The sequence below is a fragment of the Sphaeramia orbicularis genome, chromosome 9 (genome assembly GCF_902148855.1).
Source record: "Sphaeramia orbicularis chromosome 9, fSphaOr1.1, whole genome shotgun sequence".
In the NCBI taxonomy this organism is placed as follows: domain Eukaryota; kingdom Metazoa; phylum Chordata; class Actinopteri; order Kurtiformes; family Apogonidae; genus Sphaeramia; species Sphaeramia orbicularis.
Window position 1 is genome coordinate 53755813 of NC_043965.1, and position 16480 is coordinate 53772292.

At 38.6% G+C, this 16480-nt stretch overlaps 1 protein-coding gene across 1 annotated transcript; it reads right to left on the reverse strand.

The window, feature by feature from the left end:
* Nucleotides 1-2180: 2180 nt before the first annotated feature.
* On the reverse strand, nucleotides 2181-6495 carry ctsla (cathepsin La). Its single transcript, XM_030143318.1, has 8 exons — nucleotides 6391-6495; nucleotides 5333-5468; nucleotides 5112-5234; nucleotides 4761-4913; nucleotides 3414-3638; nucleotides 2944-3112; nucleotides 2712-2829; nucleotides 2181-2605 (listed from the first exon to the last, which is right to left on the reverse strand). Exons 2-8 carry the CDS (start codon nucleotides 5456-5458, stop codon nucleotides 2506-2508), a joined length of 1014 nt encoding a protein of 337 aa, XP_029999178.1. The 5' UTR covers nucleotides 5459-5468; nucleotides 6391-6495; the 3' UTR covers nucleotides 2181-2505.
* Nucleotides 6496-16480: the final 9985 nt, after the last annotated feature.

Sequence of the window (16480 nt, forward strand, 5' to 3'; positions counted from 1 at the left end):
CAACAGAATCCTCCAGGAGCAAACACTTGGTGACAGTGGAAGGAAGAAGTTCCTTTAACGGCAGAAACCTGGAGCAGACCCCGACTCTAGACGATGGACCACTGACATGAGCGGTTAAAGGGTTAAAGAGAGAGTGAGATTTTTTGGGGGGCATGTTTTTATGTGATCTGACCCTTTAATGTGTCCTGTCCTCAGTCCTCCTCTGTCTTGGGTTACACAACACATTCCCACTGTTGCCCTGAATGCTGGCTCAGCCTGGACTGAACTCAGCGCTGAAGTAAATATGACACAGAAACACTTTGACCTGAACCTACTTTACTGTAGGACAAGAAACGTTCATTCTGCTATTTGGGTCAATATGTGATATATAACCAGAAGTAACCTCTGAGAACAAAGAGGGCTGTTAAACTTCAGCTTGTTTTCAGAAGGTCCCAGGGAATTTAAGACTAAAATACATTTGTACATATTATAATAATAATAATCATCATCATCTAAGGATATATACAGGGTGGGGAAGCAAAATTTACAATGAACATTTAGTTGTTTTTTCTCAGCAGGCACTATGTCAATTGTTTTAAAACCAAACATATATTGATGTCATAATCATACCTAACACTATTATCCATACCTTTTCTGAAACTTTTGCCCATATGAGTAATCAGGAAAGCAAACGTCAAAGAGTGTGTGATTTGCTGAATGCACTCGTCACACCAAAGGAGATTTCAAAAATAGTTGGAGTGTCCATAAAGACTGTTTATAATGGAAAGAAGAGAATGACTATGAGCAAAACTATTACGAGAAAGTCTGGAAGATACTATTAAAGAATGGGAGAAGTTGTCACCCCAATATTTGAGGAACACTTGCACAAGTTTCAGGAAACGTGTGAAGGCAGTTATTGAGAAAGAAGGAGGACACATAGAATAAAAACATTTTCTATTATGTAAATTTTCTTGTGGTAAATAAATTCTCATGACTTTCAATAAACTAATTGGTCATACACTGTCTTTCAATCCCTGCCTCAAAATATTGTAAATTTTGCTTCCCCACCCTGTAGACATTGAGTTCAACTTTTTATTGATGCCACTGTCTGCAGAAGTAAAGAAAAGATCTGAAATCAATAACTGATTATTAATAGACCCTTCATTTCCTCAGAGAAATCCATGCCTCCAGCACCACTTGAATGTAGTACACAGTAAAATAGAATACAATTTTATACCAATGATATGCAAGTACAAACATACCCAAAAAGTGAGTATCACTTGCCAGTGTTTTGCATCAGAGTTGATCATGAAAACAGCCAAGTGTAGGACTAATGTGTCTGATGTCACAGCATCTTCAAACTCCAAAAGAGACATATTCACCTACATGCTACAGCAACTGTAACTTCAATAGCAGCCAATCAGATGGCCATTTACTATACATTGTGTATTAAGCAGCTGTTACACTCTGGGACAGTGGGATATATAAACATATAATGAGGCACTCTGATAATTATCATTCTTCGTTTGTAAAAAAAAAAAAAAAAAAAAAAAATAGAACTTATAATGATGCATGGAAATCTCATCCCTCCAATATCTGACTTAAGATTTTTGCAGTTGACAGTATTAAACATGATTTCAGTATCATTCAAGCCCCACAAACTGCAAGATTTTATAATTAACCATGTGACACAGTTGGACCACAGTTACATTTTTTAAATTACACAGTAAAGTATATGAAGTAAAAATGTGTCAATGTTCTTAGGGGGCTGAAAAAATACTGGCCAATCAGAAAATGAATCAAAAGAAAAATGCAATCCAAACATTTATGGGTTAATTTTTTAAACGTTATTCTCTTCTATGAGCAGTGAGTTGTATAAAAAGTCATTTGTAAATGTCATCTTATATTTTTCTTCATTTCCTTTTTCCTCATTGAATAAAAAAAAATTATGATGGATTACTGAGTGAAGACCTGGATGCTTGAGGTCCTTCTGCTGTTAGAGTGGTGTTGTGTTATGGAACCAGTGTGACCGGAACTTGATGAAACGACAGCATTATTCAAGTTTCATAATCCTATGAGATCTCAATCCCAGACTCCAGGGAGCTCACCATAGCTCATATGACTAAAAGCTAAAACAGTGAGGGATTAACATCAGAAGGCGACCCAAGTCTCATAAAGACACATACGTCCTGGCACCAGACTAGTGTTTCAGGAGTTTTTAATTGATCACAGTAAAAGTACAAAAAAAACAACAACAAAGAAACAAAGATTTACAATGACCAAAGCAAGTGTTAATATTCCACTTACCAAGTAAACACATATTTACAAAAAATAAAACACTAAAATCTTTTAAAAGTGACAAGAAATCAGCCAAAACAAAAATGGCAGCATTTCCCTAAAAACAGTGTTTGTCCAGAAAACGTGGCAGAATCTCCTGTCGAGGCGTCTCTGACAGACTGAAGAGCAGTCCCTCATCTCCAGTCACGCTATTGCAATAAAAACACTAACAGAGCTCCAAGGCCATGCTTAAACCAGGGGGTAGCTGGCTGCTGTGGCAATTCCACAGTGGTTCTTCCTGTCTTTGGCCATGTAGATGTAGCCTTTGTCTCCCCACTTCTCACTCCAGCTGCAAAATAAAGACGACAGGAAGTCAGGACACATCATGGACATGTTACAACTGATCTATCAGCAGGTTCAACGTCCACCAACGGCCGTTTAACCCTTTCACTGACCTGTTCTTGACAATCCAGTATTTCTTGCCATCCACATCTTCTCCCTCAAAGCCATAACCCACCACCAGCACACCATGGTCCAGCTCCTCACTGCTGCAGTCCTTCTCATAGTAGATTCCTAAAGGTGAAAAGGAAGACATGACAAGTCAGCCATGAAGCACATACTAAAGCCAAGTGGAAGTCAAGGATAATATAAATTAACTGCACTTTTCTAGACTAAAACAAAGTTTACCAGACTGATAAAACTGGAAAGACTCATGTCCAGCATCGATGGCTACTGAAACCGGTCCTACAGCGGCCACAGCCTTCATCAGAGCACGCTCCTTGCCGCTAGGGATGTCAACAAAGCCAGTGTCATTGGCAGAGTTGAACTTGGGGTCGTAGTGGCAGGGCTGGTCATCCTGAAAGAACACAGAATGAGGGGTGGGTTGCTTAGTTGATGCTTCTCCTTGAACAAATATCAAATTCTGAGAAATGCAAAGATTGAACCCTGACCCAACAAATATTTTTTGGTAGAAAGACTAAATATTGACCCTATTTTTGGAACTTTTGTGCTGTTTCTTTGTAACAGAATTAAGAATGTTTAGTACTCGTACCGTACCAGTGGCATCAGATTCAGTACCGACTGCAAACCACAACTAGTGATATTTCAATAAGTTTAGATTTTCACACACAAAGATAGCCAGTCTGTAAGACACGTACTGTTCCCAGGTAGGGATAGGAGTCCTCGGAGTCCAGGCCCTGGTTGTCCTTGACGTATTGGAAGGCCTGGTCCATCAGACCGCCGTTGCAGCCCTCGTTGCCTTCAGGTCTGGAGCAGTCCACCAGGTTCTGCTCACTAAGCGACACCAGCTGGCCAGTCTTCCTGAACACCTGACCCTCCAGGGCTCCAGTGGTGCTAAAGGCCCAGCAAGAACCACACTGACCCTGAAGACGACAGAATGAGGATGTTAAGACACATGAAATTAGCAAAATCATGTCTGCGCAGATGTGGTTAAAACTGGCACCTTCATCTAGACTAGAACCCCAAACCTGACATAATTACTCAGATCTGAAGGTTATTTCCTAATAGTCCTTTGTTTTCACTGTGTCCCATATTTTGTTTTCATGCCCTATGAGAACCTTGCCTCTATAAATAGCTACAGCACTTTGCCCTACTGTAATGTATGCATTGGTGTTTTCTCCAGCCGGTCCAACTGGTTTCAACTTACAGAGAGTGAAGGTATGCAGAGAGGGACGAGAAACTAACTGCACCGAGATGAGCAGTGTGTGAAGCACACAGATAACAACAACAACAACAACCTCCTAGTGGCCACCTTATCTTTATGTTCAGGCAGAACAAGTTTATGATGATATGGCTTGTCAAAAGTCAAATATTATGTCATCATGTTTACTTTCTGTAGGCTCTACTAAATAATGCATTTTTGCTTAATCCAATGCATTTGTAAAAACCAAGCAGCGATGAAATGTGTCTTCACATAAACTGACAGATTTTGTCATGTCGAAGAAAAGAATGTCTACGATGAACTCAAGGATGAATTGTTTATGAGCTGAGCTTCACATTCTCCTCCTGAAACCAAATAAACTCCTTCAAAACTCCCAGATTCACTGGAAATGCACTGTCAAAGCTGGCAACAGGCCTCATGAAAGCTGACTTTTAAAGACTCCACTGCAACAGCTTTAACTTTTCTCTCTGAAACTGCTTTTTGCTGTAGATACAGTGAAAATATCCACCTTCCACCACCACTGCATTTTTTTCTTTCTTTATAGTTTCATTAGCGTTGTTTCTGTAACAATTAAGACCACATAGTTTTCAGACATTTAAGTTGTCTGAGTGCATTACGCAACAGCTAAACAATTAAATATGCTCCTGAAAAAATCTTTCTACAAGTGTTACAAAAGAAGAGATGCTCTTATGATTCACTACTTTGTTTAGAGCATGACCTCACAAATTCAGCCTCCAATGCCTTTTTAAGACCAATATTAGAAAACTGATGACATTCTCTGGCTGATTATGGATCTGGAGAGACCAAGAAAAGTAGTACTGACCTGGTCCTTAACAGGAGTGACATATCCATGGTCCCTCCAGTCCACGGCACGTGGGGCCTCCAGGAAATTGGGCTCCATGAACAGGGAGCCCTTGAACTTTCTCTGTACCTTCTGCTTGTAGCCATTCATGATCTGCCTGAACTCCTCATGAGTCTGCAGAAATTACAAAGATATGAGGAAATGACACCACAACCAGCAGGAAAGGCACCAAAAGACTTCAGAATAAAGCAGTCTGAGCGTCTTGGACATTTTAGTGTCAAACATTAACAAATGATTATCACAGACATTTATCCTCCTTTTAACAGACCTGAGAAGTGGTTTCAGTAAAACTACAGGTCACTGTGTTCTTACCATGTCTCCAAAGTGGTTCATTCCTAGACGGTATGAGTGTTTACCCATGGAGTGCTCCAGATTGTGCAACTCAATCTTCTTCAAGTTTTTCTCCCAGATCATTCTCCTCCAGCCCTCTTCCTTCTACAAAAACAAATAGCATTCAGACACTTAAAAACAAACAAACAAACAACAAACCAGAACTTGTGATCCATAGGGAGATGTTAAATAGGAGCCCTCACCTCATGGTAGTTTTTGGAGTGCCAGCTCTTCCACAGGTCCCAGTGGTCACTGAGCTGCGGGTCCAGGCTCGGGGCTGACAGGGCAGCAGCCACGCACAAAACCAGCACAGCTAGAGGTAGCACCATGGCTCCAGCACTGGAACAACAGCAGCACAAGTTAGGGCTGAGTTTGCGCAGACGCAGACTAATCATTGATGACTCCGGCTAAAGAACGGCGGTGACGGTGCAAACACCACACAAAGCAAAGCTTCTGTGGAAAAGAGACACGCTCATTTTCATGTGAAGTTCTTAGTCACATGTTTCACCATCCTTGTGCTTTGTTGCGTCCAAGTACACAATGTTCACAAATGACAGACAGAAGGAAAAATGCACAAAGCTGCAGTTCACATTCCCGACACAGCGGCCACTTCCAGACTGCTCCAAGAAAAACAGGGACGGTTTGTGTTTAGGCCACGGCACCAACATACGGACAAAAGGCTGCTAATAATCTAATACGGACTGAGAAGGAACAAATAGAGTGGAGCTGCTTTTGTGGTTTTCAGAAACTGGACCCATCCCCAGGATGGAACCAGCCTGTTGGTGTTTTGTTCGCAGTCACGGGATCCGCCGGAGCCACAAAACCGGGCCCGGACATCGAAACTTCGACCAGGAAAACGAAAAGAAAACCAAAACTGCCAAAAGCAGCCGGGTCTTTCAGATTTGTTCAACCTGAGGAAGAATTCCAATCCATCCCAGGTTTCTTCCAGATATTAACGTGTAGTTCAAACCAATGTAACAATGGCTTCACTTCAAAGAATACGACCGAGACGATGACAAAGGCAGCCGATTCAAACAGAAAGACGAACACTCCAAAACAGACCCAAACAGAAGGAACCTTCTGCTCACAATAACACAGATGTTACAAACATTTGGTAAATTACAGATTTTTCTAACGGGGATCAGTTTGTCCTGCGTTAAAACGACAATAAAATCCCCCAAAACATGAACACAATGTTTTATTATCTATATTTAGGTTTCAAACGGACTACATTTATCTTAGAAAAATACATGATACTTACAGTAGACTATTCTAGATGAAGGACTGAACACCGTACCCCTGCTGCGGTACACAAAGTTTATAAAGGCCTGAGTGGCAGCTAAACGCAGCCCAACGCGCCTTCTGATTGGTCCGCTACTTGTTTATCTGCGGCAAGCCCCGCCCCCGTTATCTGAGATCATCATGGAAGCACGTGATTCCACCGCATTTGGATGGTGTCCAAACAGCACGCTGTTCTTATGGGACTGTTATTTTGATTTCAGAATACATTTGATTCATTCTCAAGTGCTTGTTTTATTCATGTTTTTGAACAGCAACTATGATTAAAAGACAGATCAAATAAACCAAAATAAATTCGATTTCAGATTCAGGCCAAATACAAACATACACTGCCCTAAATAACAATACATGTTCACATTTCAACACCCTTGTAAGAGCAGCCAAAGCAGGATTTGCCAATTAATACTTTAATACTTGTTCAGTTTAGTGGATTATCTGGGCCATGTGTACATGTAACAGGGGCTCTAATCAGCTGTTTACATGCACATGTGCAGGAAAGAATCAATACTATTTATTATTGATTCTGTCAGGGTTAAAGTGTTGCTGTATCAGCTATGCAGTGAGGTGAAAACAGATCATTACAAGCTCTCTTACACTCATGTTCTAGAAAACTAAACTAAATATGTTGACAGTGGCTGAATGTAGACACAGTTCATTAACACAGGGGTTCAGTGACAACAGCCACAGCGAAGAAAACTATCCAAATGCTCCTTCATCATCAAACTGGTGTTCTTACAACTGTTTATATTTTTTGACACTAAAATGGAACTTTTTGTATTGAAAACATTTATATCTACATCCACCTAGTTCATAGTGAGAAAAGAAACATGTCATTTTCAAACCTGTCGGTATCACTTGCAAACACAAGAGAATTTTCTGAAATATTCTATTTTTCAAGGAACTGAGTTGAAAAGCTTGTCTGGCAAAGTCCTACTCAACTCAGACATTCCACAGCCCTTATGGTAACTATTTGTTTCAACTTTAAAAGTTCAGTGTACAATACTTATGCATATGTGTATGTTTTGTATTGGAGTCTGTGTTGTGGAGCTGGTCATTCATTAACGTAAGCCAACAGCATTTCTAAGCTACACAGCTCAAGTCCTTCACATTGAAACCCGTTATATAATGGATGTAGGAATTAGTTACAAATATTACAGGTAGCTGCAAACTACAACAATACAAATTTCACAAATGCACACAAGCACGTGTGAATGATAGAGCTGGGTAACAACACCTGTACTGATACTGATACCAGGGTTTCAGGACCACTTCTAAAATGATGCTTTTGTTTTCCATACAACCAACCAGTTCAACAAAAACAAAAATGATGTTATAAAGAACAATAAAACCTTTACTTTTAGTTTTGAGATTGTTAGCATTTTTATACACTTAAACCAGCTTTACAAACAAAGAAATTAACCTGTTTAGCACATAGTTATTATATAAGTCTCTTTATGTGACTAAAAATGTATAAAAGCTGGACATGTTGGAGGCATTAACACTGATAAGATCTACTCCTTAAGTAGTGAAATTTAGAATCAAATGATACATTTTTCAGCATTTAAGAATTTAGATCCTAAGTAATTCAGTCAGTGCCATAAAGTATTTGGGTCTGTACCCACATATTATACCTTTATAATAATAAAGATGGTGCTTCTCCTTCAAATAATTGGTACAAAGGTCAGAACAAATCATACCAGTAATTGTCATCAACCTGTTACTTATAACCAGGCAAATGAGCCACAGTCTGTGGAACAGTCATATCATGTTATTTGGAATGACTTAAAACTGATATGACCAGGACACAGGATGTTAGTTTTACTGGTACAAATCTTTTCCATGAACTTGTATTCTAAACAAGTGCATTATTTATAGCAAATAACTTTGGTGACCCCTTGGCTATGGGTGGCAAACCATGAGGGGACCCAAGACCCCACTCTGGGGAACATAGCGTGAGCAGATTTAAGTCTGGTGTGTTATTTGTAGTTAAATGGTCTGAATAATGTCCAAAGATGATGTTAGAACGAATACAAACACACATTCAAAATCATAGGACAGACAGTCAGCAGAGGATGCTGCAGATGATCGTGTCCCTGTTTATGGGCTGCTCATGTTGAGTCAGTGTGTTCTAGGATGTTTTTATTACATTTGGGGTCTGGCTGAACTGAAACATGAGGCAGAAACGAGCTTTGAAATGCCTGCAAGTTTCTGTTAATGATGAAAACATTAACGCCTGAAAACAACAGCTCTTCAGAGTTCTGTTCAACATGAAAAAGACCAAAAGCAAACAACAGAGGGAGGCTTTTGTGCATCATGAGGGTTTGCACCAGTGGTCTGAACAGTCTATGTGGGTCTGAATCACACACTGGTTTACAGGCTGTATGTGCGGACGCTCAGGTAGCATCAGATCATATTTGATCAAAGATTTGATCGCATTATTGACTCCAAATGAAGAAATTATGGGGTGAAAACTTTGAGCTTTAATAATATAAAACAGTTGGACAGTGTATTTACCATACAGGGAGTTGTACACCTCACCTATAAGACTTTATCAGTGGTGTTCTGTTCATCAAATGAACAGACATCATAGCAGGAATTCCAGGAAATGCTGGCAAACACACCTACTCTGCCTTAACCAGGTCGACGCTCATGTGATTGATAAGATTGTGAAATAGTTGTTTTTGCTTTTACAGGCTCTATGACTAGAAGTACTGCATCATGTCCGCAGAGGTGAGAACTATCTGTGCCGAAGGGGAGCTTTCAGGTGTCTTTACTTTCACTGAGCAGTCTTCTTTAGTGCTTATTCTGTTCATTTTGTTTATTTGTACACTGATTTTTGCAACTAAAAATCAAATGTAAAAAAAAAAAAAGAGAGAGAGCAATCTGAACTTAACACAGCAAAAGCAAGGTAAAAGAAAAGAAAAAAAGAGTTATGAAAGACAGTTACGAAAAAAGATACATACGGTAAAAGGGAAAGAACAGAAATGACCAAATATGACACAATGTACAAGACAGAACAAGATGAAAATGACAAAAGAGGATGAAAACAATCAGAGACAAAAACAACACAAAAGACAGAACGAGATGACAGCTGTAAACTCAGATGTCATATGTTAGTCATTGTGAGCTTGAAATGAACCATGTTTCAGAAAGACTCTGCTCTTTTTCAGATGAGTAATTTTATTTTACAGCCAACACACAGTCAACACATAACATAAATGATAAAAGTCACTGACGCACAATATTTTGCTGCTGATAATGCGACGTCACTTTAATTGATCTATTTGTGTGTAAAAGTCCAGTTCGGTCTGACTCAGTATCAGTCTGGACCTTGACCTCAGGACACTGGGAGAAGTCAGACGGGGGAAACTCAGACTTTCACCCAGAAAAGCTGCATTTACTGAATGAAATAACAATGTTGTTTTCAAAATCAACTAAGTGACTTAGTAGAAATAATCTGTTTCTATAATACTGAGCAGTTTTTAAGAATGAAAATGCACACGTTTTACTCATTTAAAAGTCACTAGTTTTAGCTTCAATGTAAATTTCCAATTGATATCGGTGCCTTTTTAAAATCATATTTAATAACTAAACTTCTGAATATTTTATTTGGTGCTTTTTGTTCTTTTTTTATTAAATAGTTCATGTCAATTTCTTTTTTTTTAATCTTCTTTGCTCGTTTGTTCATTCTTATTAATTTCCATAACTATTTTCTTTACATTTGTCCAGTTTCTGGCCTCTTTTGTTCATTTTTGTCAATTTACACAATTATTTTCACCATAATTGAGCACCATCTTTATCGTTTTCTCCACTTTTTGTTCATTTTCATTCTTATTCTTGGTTTCCTGATTTTGGTTTTTGTCATTTGGATCTTGAGTTATTATAATTTTATTATTATCATATTATCATCATTATTATCATTATCATACAGTTTTCGTCAATCTTGTGAACAATGAAATGTTACTGAGTCAAGTGGAAGTAAATTAATCATGGAAATTAAGTAATACTCGTTGAGTTATAATCTGAATGTGCTGCATTAAATTTTACCCTAAAACTAAGTAAATATGAGAGAATTTCAGATTTTTTTTTCATACTATAAATCTATTCTTTTTGAATTCTGCTTGCAAATGTAATATGATTCTATTAAATATTTAGGCTGCAGTGCCTCTGTTCAAATACATTTTAACTCATATTATACAACTTTAAAGGAATCAGTCCACGGTATTGGGTCATCTTGTTGCTAATGTGAATATTTTTTGCAGTGGATTGTTCAGTCTCTGGGCTGGACATTATGGTGAAGCTGTGGAATAAAAACAGCTGTTGAAGCTTCTGTAAAAAGATGGAGGTCTTCCAGACGCTTTGAGTAAAGGCAGCTTCATGCTAAATAAACAGTGTTATATTTAACACATCTGAATCATGGCTTTATGGTGCCACATGCCTCAGATGCATATGACCGTCCCCATCAGCTCCTGTGGTCCATTTAACATGACGCTTGATGATTCTTTACAGTTTGCTAAAAATACAGTGTGTGTTTGCAGAAACGAGCGTCGCCCTCGCCAGCTGATCGTGTGACTGGATCCTGTTGCTCAAGATCAACAGTTAATAACTGACTGAGCGCTTTGAGAGTCTGTGGATGAGTTGGCAGGTCAGCAGAGTCCACCAGAGCACATCAATGACAGGTTCAACTTGCTGATGACTGACGTGGTTGTTGCCTGTTTTTACATCCTTTGGTTCAATAGAAATATTCTTATGAAAGAGTTAGACATAGTCTCTCCAGTGTGTCCTGTGTAGTGCCATAGTAAAAATGACGTGTGGAGTTAGCTGTACTGGAAAAAAAAAAATCCTTGCTGATATTGAGAGTTTTGTGCAGGGTATGAAAGAGTGCACAGAAGACATGGTGTCCAGTTTAGAAACTGGAAAGACAATGGAAAATAAAAGGATGTAGGGATTTAAGATGCTTTATTCTGGAGAATAAACTTACGCTCTTAGAAAATGTAATGTTGTTACACATTGCATCTTGGGTAAAAGTGATGCTAATATTGTAACTAGTTCATCCAGACACAGACCTGTGTAAATGATGTGCATCATATTATATATGGGCCGATCATAGGTTTGGTTTATTGAATCTTCATTTTCAAAGCAGACATCATCAGTTCAGTTTGAATTCTTTTAATCAGTGGTGATGGTTTAAAACCAGATTTCTACCCCTAAAAAATGAAAATTACATTAAAAGGTTAGATTTGCTCTTAAACACTGTTGGATTTATTTGCTGGATCAATCTCTTCCACTTTCTCTGCTAAGTTTATCACTCTCACATTGGAGCTTCTCATTCTGTTTTGAAGATAATCCAGTGAAGGAAGGAGACTGGTACTGTTTTTAATGTGCTACATGAGTCTTCAAGGCTGTAACCTTTGGTGATAATGCTCCTTCAAGGTCTATGATGTGTTGGTCGTGGTCTAGGGTCTATTCTAGAGCTAGGGCTCTGCTGATTGAATTTTTCACCCGTAAAAACCCAAACAGCAGCTAGCGACCAAAACCATCTACTGATCTAAACTGTTTAATACCTGTTGATCGAATAATCCTATCAATACATGTAAATAACTGGTGTAAAATACAGTTCTTCATCTTTTCATGGTCATCAGATGTGACCCATTTGGATGTTCAGAGGCTCCGTAGTTACCATGGAAACACTGTCATCTTCTACAACATTGATTCGCCAGTCAAACCCATGCAGTTGGATCAATGACAGTGGATGGACACACTGGGTTTATGTTCAGTTAATGATATCTTTGCTAAAAAAAAATTCACTTTTTCTTCAGTTTTCTCTGTTTCTGATATAATAACCCTTAACTTTAATATGAGCTTTGACGAACCTTTCATGATCAGTGAATTAAGTTCAGGAAAATACATAATTTTCATACAAAAAACCCCCACAATATACGGAGGATAATATTAGAATAAAAGTTGAAAACTAATTTAAGAAAGGTGAAATCTAGGGAAAAAGTTATTTGGGAACTGCTGCAAAAGTATTGCTGGGTCTTTATGGGTTAAGGTCATTCATGATCTGTAGCTTGTCCACGTCAGCCGACAGATATGACTGGTGAAGTTACCATTATCCATATTAGCTTTAGCCGCTGTCCTTGTTCTTGATGACGTGGTGGTTCATTCATCATTCTTGTGGTTCATCATTTCTTAGGCTTAAATATAAAACATTTCAATTCATTTCAGTTTTATTTCATTTATAGAGCCCAATATCACATCAAAGTCGCCTCACAGGGCTTTTACAGAAATTGTTGAATTGATTAAAAAACACAATGAAAATAAACAAACATTCAAGTAATTAGTTGGTAAATAGTTGGTGAAGCAAATGGATTCATGTCCTGGGCATCCACCACCCTTAGACCCTCCTTTTTGGCAAGGAAAACAAAAAAACACAGTGGTAAACAGAGAAACCTCTGGTAGAACCACAGTGAAGGACAGATCCACTCCCATGGATGGACAGGTTGTAGATGAGACCAGGACTGACCGACATCCATCTGATGATGTAATTCCAGTCTTTAGGGATGCAGTAGGGTGGGGGTACACGCAGACAGCTGAGGGGGTACATCTGGTGGGGGTGTGGAGGTCCATCCAGACAGGTGAGGGTAAGGGAGGAGGTGTGGGGTCACACGTCAGGACAGGGCACAGATGGGTCACCTCAGGTCCAGTGGTCATTGGGCCTTAAGTGGACACATGTGAAACAGTAGAAGATTATCAGTTGTGTGAAAAAAACTTTGTAAAGGCTCCTCTCTGCACCTCTACTTCCTTCTCAGGCTCAGTGGAAATCTAGATAGTCTAGATTCATTTACATTTATTAAATAAGTCACAAGAATTAATGGAAGATTACGCTGACCACCACCTGGTGCCTGGGTATTTCTTATCTATCTGTACTAACATAACTTTACTATAATAGACAATATTTAGTGTCATTTATGTAAGCATGCAGTAGATAGATATATTTTGAACATTGGATTCATCAAACAACTAAAGAATTAACTTCTAAATGATCAAAAATATCATTAAATATGACAGTGAAATGTATGAATAGGATGGTTAGATGCAGAAGGACCTGTTTAGAAAAATGAGGGAATGCATCACTCACAGCAATAATTTCAGCATGAGGAAAATGAATCCATTTGGTTGATTTATTTTTCTTTGATTCTTTTCTTTGATGTTTGTTTGGTAGTTTAAACATGTATTTAAACATGGAGAGGGCCCATCTGGGCGATGCTCAGACTCAGTGTGAACTTCTTCAGTCCCTTTTATTGTTGACATGGTCAACTCTCAGAGTGAAGTGTGTCAGACATGCCCCTCCTCTGGGAACGTCTGGGAACGGGTTTAAACATGGCGGCTATCGGTGATTTCCTCAGTGTTGTGTTTATCAGTCCAGATGCTGGCCTACATTCCTCAGACTGAGAGGTTTTTCAGCTGTTTGTCTGCTGCTCAGGGTCCATGGCATTCTGACGGCTCATGGTGTTGTAACATATTGATCCAGGACTGTGTTTAGGTTCACACACGTCTGCAGTCACATGTCTGCAGACACAAACAGCAGCTTCACACCCCAGTTCTCCTTAAAGGAAGTATTTACAGTACTTATTTCTGGTTTTCTTTACAGCTCATTAGAAGGACACCCAACCAGTTTGTATATTTCAAAATGTGAACATCAGGAAGTGAAGCTTTTATAAGTTTTCAATTTAGAACCAGAATGTCGAATTAAAAAAACTGTAGGACCGAAACACAGGAGACCAACGAAGTCCTTTTGTGTCTTGAGAGGTTTCTTTGTGAAGAGAAATGTGTCAACTAGAGAATGGGAACACAACACAACAGTTTATGTGTTAGTCAGTTAATATTCTGTGTTAAGTTATTTGTAAAAATAAATAAATAAATAAATAAGATAAAATAAAATAAACTGAGGAATACCACAACACATCCACTCACCCACAGAGCAGTTAGGGATGGGCATGGCTGATGAGCATGTGACACCCATGTGACGCCGTGTATGAACAGCTGATATATATATATATATATATATATATATATATATATATATATATATATATATATATATATACACACAGGGTGGGGAAGCTAAATTTACAACATTTTGAGGCAAGGATTGAAAGACAGTGTTTGACCAATTAGTTTATTGAAAGTCATGAGAATTTATTTGCCACAAGAAAATGTCCATAATAGAAAATGTTTTTATTCTATGTGTCCTCCTTCTTTCTCAATAACTGCCTTCACACGCTTCCTGAAACTTGTGCACGTGTTCCTCAAATATTGGGGTGACAACTTCTCCCATTCTTCTTTAATAGTATCTTCCAGACTTTCTCGTAATAGTTTTGCTCATAGTCATTCTCTTCTTTCCATTATAAACAGTCTTTATGGACACTCCAACTATTTTTGAAATCTCCTTTGGTGTGACGAGTGCATTCAGCGAATCACACACTCTTTGACGTTTGCTTTCCTGATTACTCATATGGGCAAAAGTTTCTGAAAAGGTATGGATAATAGTGTTAGGTATGATTATGACATCAATATATGTTTGGTTTCAAAACAATTGACGTTGTGCCTGCTGAGAAAAAACAACTAAATGTTCATTGTAAATTTTGCTTCCCCACCCTGTATATATATATATATATATATATATATATATATATATATATATATATATATATATATGTATATATATATATATATATATATATATATATATATATATATATATATATATATATATAGATAGATAGATAGATAGATAGATAGATAGATAGATAGATATATAAAGGGCAGGAAGAAAAAGTTAAAAAACTTTAGCAGCAGCAAAATGGAAATACTTTCATATCAAATCAAACAAAGGAAACGTGTCGTCTTTCAGTGTCTGTGCAGATGTTCCAGGAACACACAAACACATATGTGATGTAGTGAAGGCCGTCAGCAGCGAGACACACACTTACAGAGATCCAAAGACAGTGGTTTGATTTAAGAACAACCTCTGACATGTGGTCTATAATCTACAATATGGGGATTGACTCCCCCTAGTGGGCATTAACGTTACTGCAGATTTTAACACTTCCACACTGGCCTCATATCAGACACAGTTAGTCTATGGTTAATAAATTTCATGGCTACATTTTCTGCATTGGGGGTTTCATGGCTCTGTTGATTCTACTGACTATGAAAATTCAGTCAAGTGAGGGACACATTCATCTGGAATGTGTTTGGCTCTCGATTCTTTCATTGTCATGTAACTATGAGCGTCATCTGATGGAACTGACAGACCTCTTATGTAACTGGTTTATTTATGTACTTTATAAAAGGCTGGTCAAATACACTTTACCTGGAAATGTAATGTAGTGGAGAAAAAAAGTATAAAACAAAAATACTAAAGTACCTTCAACTGGAAGTTGATTACTTTTATTATTTATTTTCAGGGGAATTCATGTCAGAACACAGTGTGGCATGGTGGTTTGCACTTCCACGTCCCAGCTGGTCCTGGGTTCAGTTCTCCGTTCTCTCCGTTTGCATGTTCTCTTTGTCCGGCACAGTTTCCTCTGGTTTCTCATCTGGAGTTGGTTCCTGACCACCTTCAGTGGCAGTTTTCTGTTCCACATCATGCAGAGACACAAGTCCCCTACAGGCATAAACTAAGTGAGCTAATCTTTGAAACATGTTTGGATCCATCACACATTGAACTCTCTCCATGTACAGATATTTTCAAAGTCTGGATGAGCTGATGCAAACTTAGATTCAGGGCTCTGTAGTTGGTGGATGGGTCATGTGACTGTGTGGGAGCTCAATGTGGATGTCCACTGGAGCTGAGGATCCGCAATATCCACAATGAGCTCAGAGAAGTGTGAGTAATGGTGCCTGGAATGTGACAGAAGGACGGCCGGCCCATCCCAGCAGCCTTCACTGCAGCCACACACGGTAAGAGACCAACAAGAGGAGGAAGTCATAAGAGCTCCGTGGAAAAGAAGTCCACACGTTTTACCTCTGTAACTGCACTAGTG

Coding starts and splice junctions, on each gene's coding strand:
- ctsla (XM_030143318.1), bottom strand. CDS start 5,458: ATGGTGCTACCTCTAGCTGTGCTGGTTTTGTGCGTGGCTGCTGCCCTG. Junction 3,113..3,413: donor CCTATCCCTACCTGGGAACA/GTACGTGTCTTA, acceptor GTGTTCTTTCAG/GATGACCAGCCCTGCCACTA. Junction 2,830..2,943: donor TTTCCAGTTTTATCAGTCTG/GTAAACTTTGTT, acceptor TTTCACCTTTAG/GAATCTACTATGAGAAGGAC.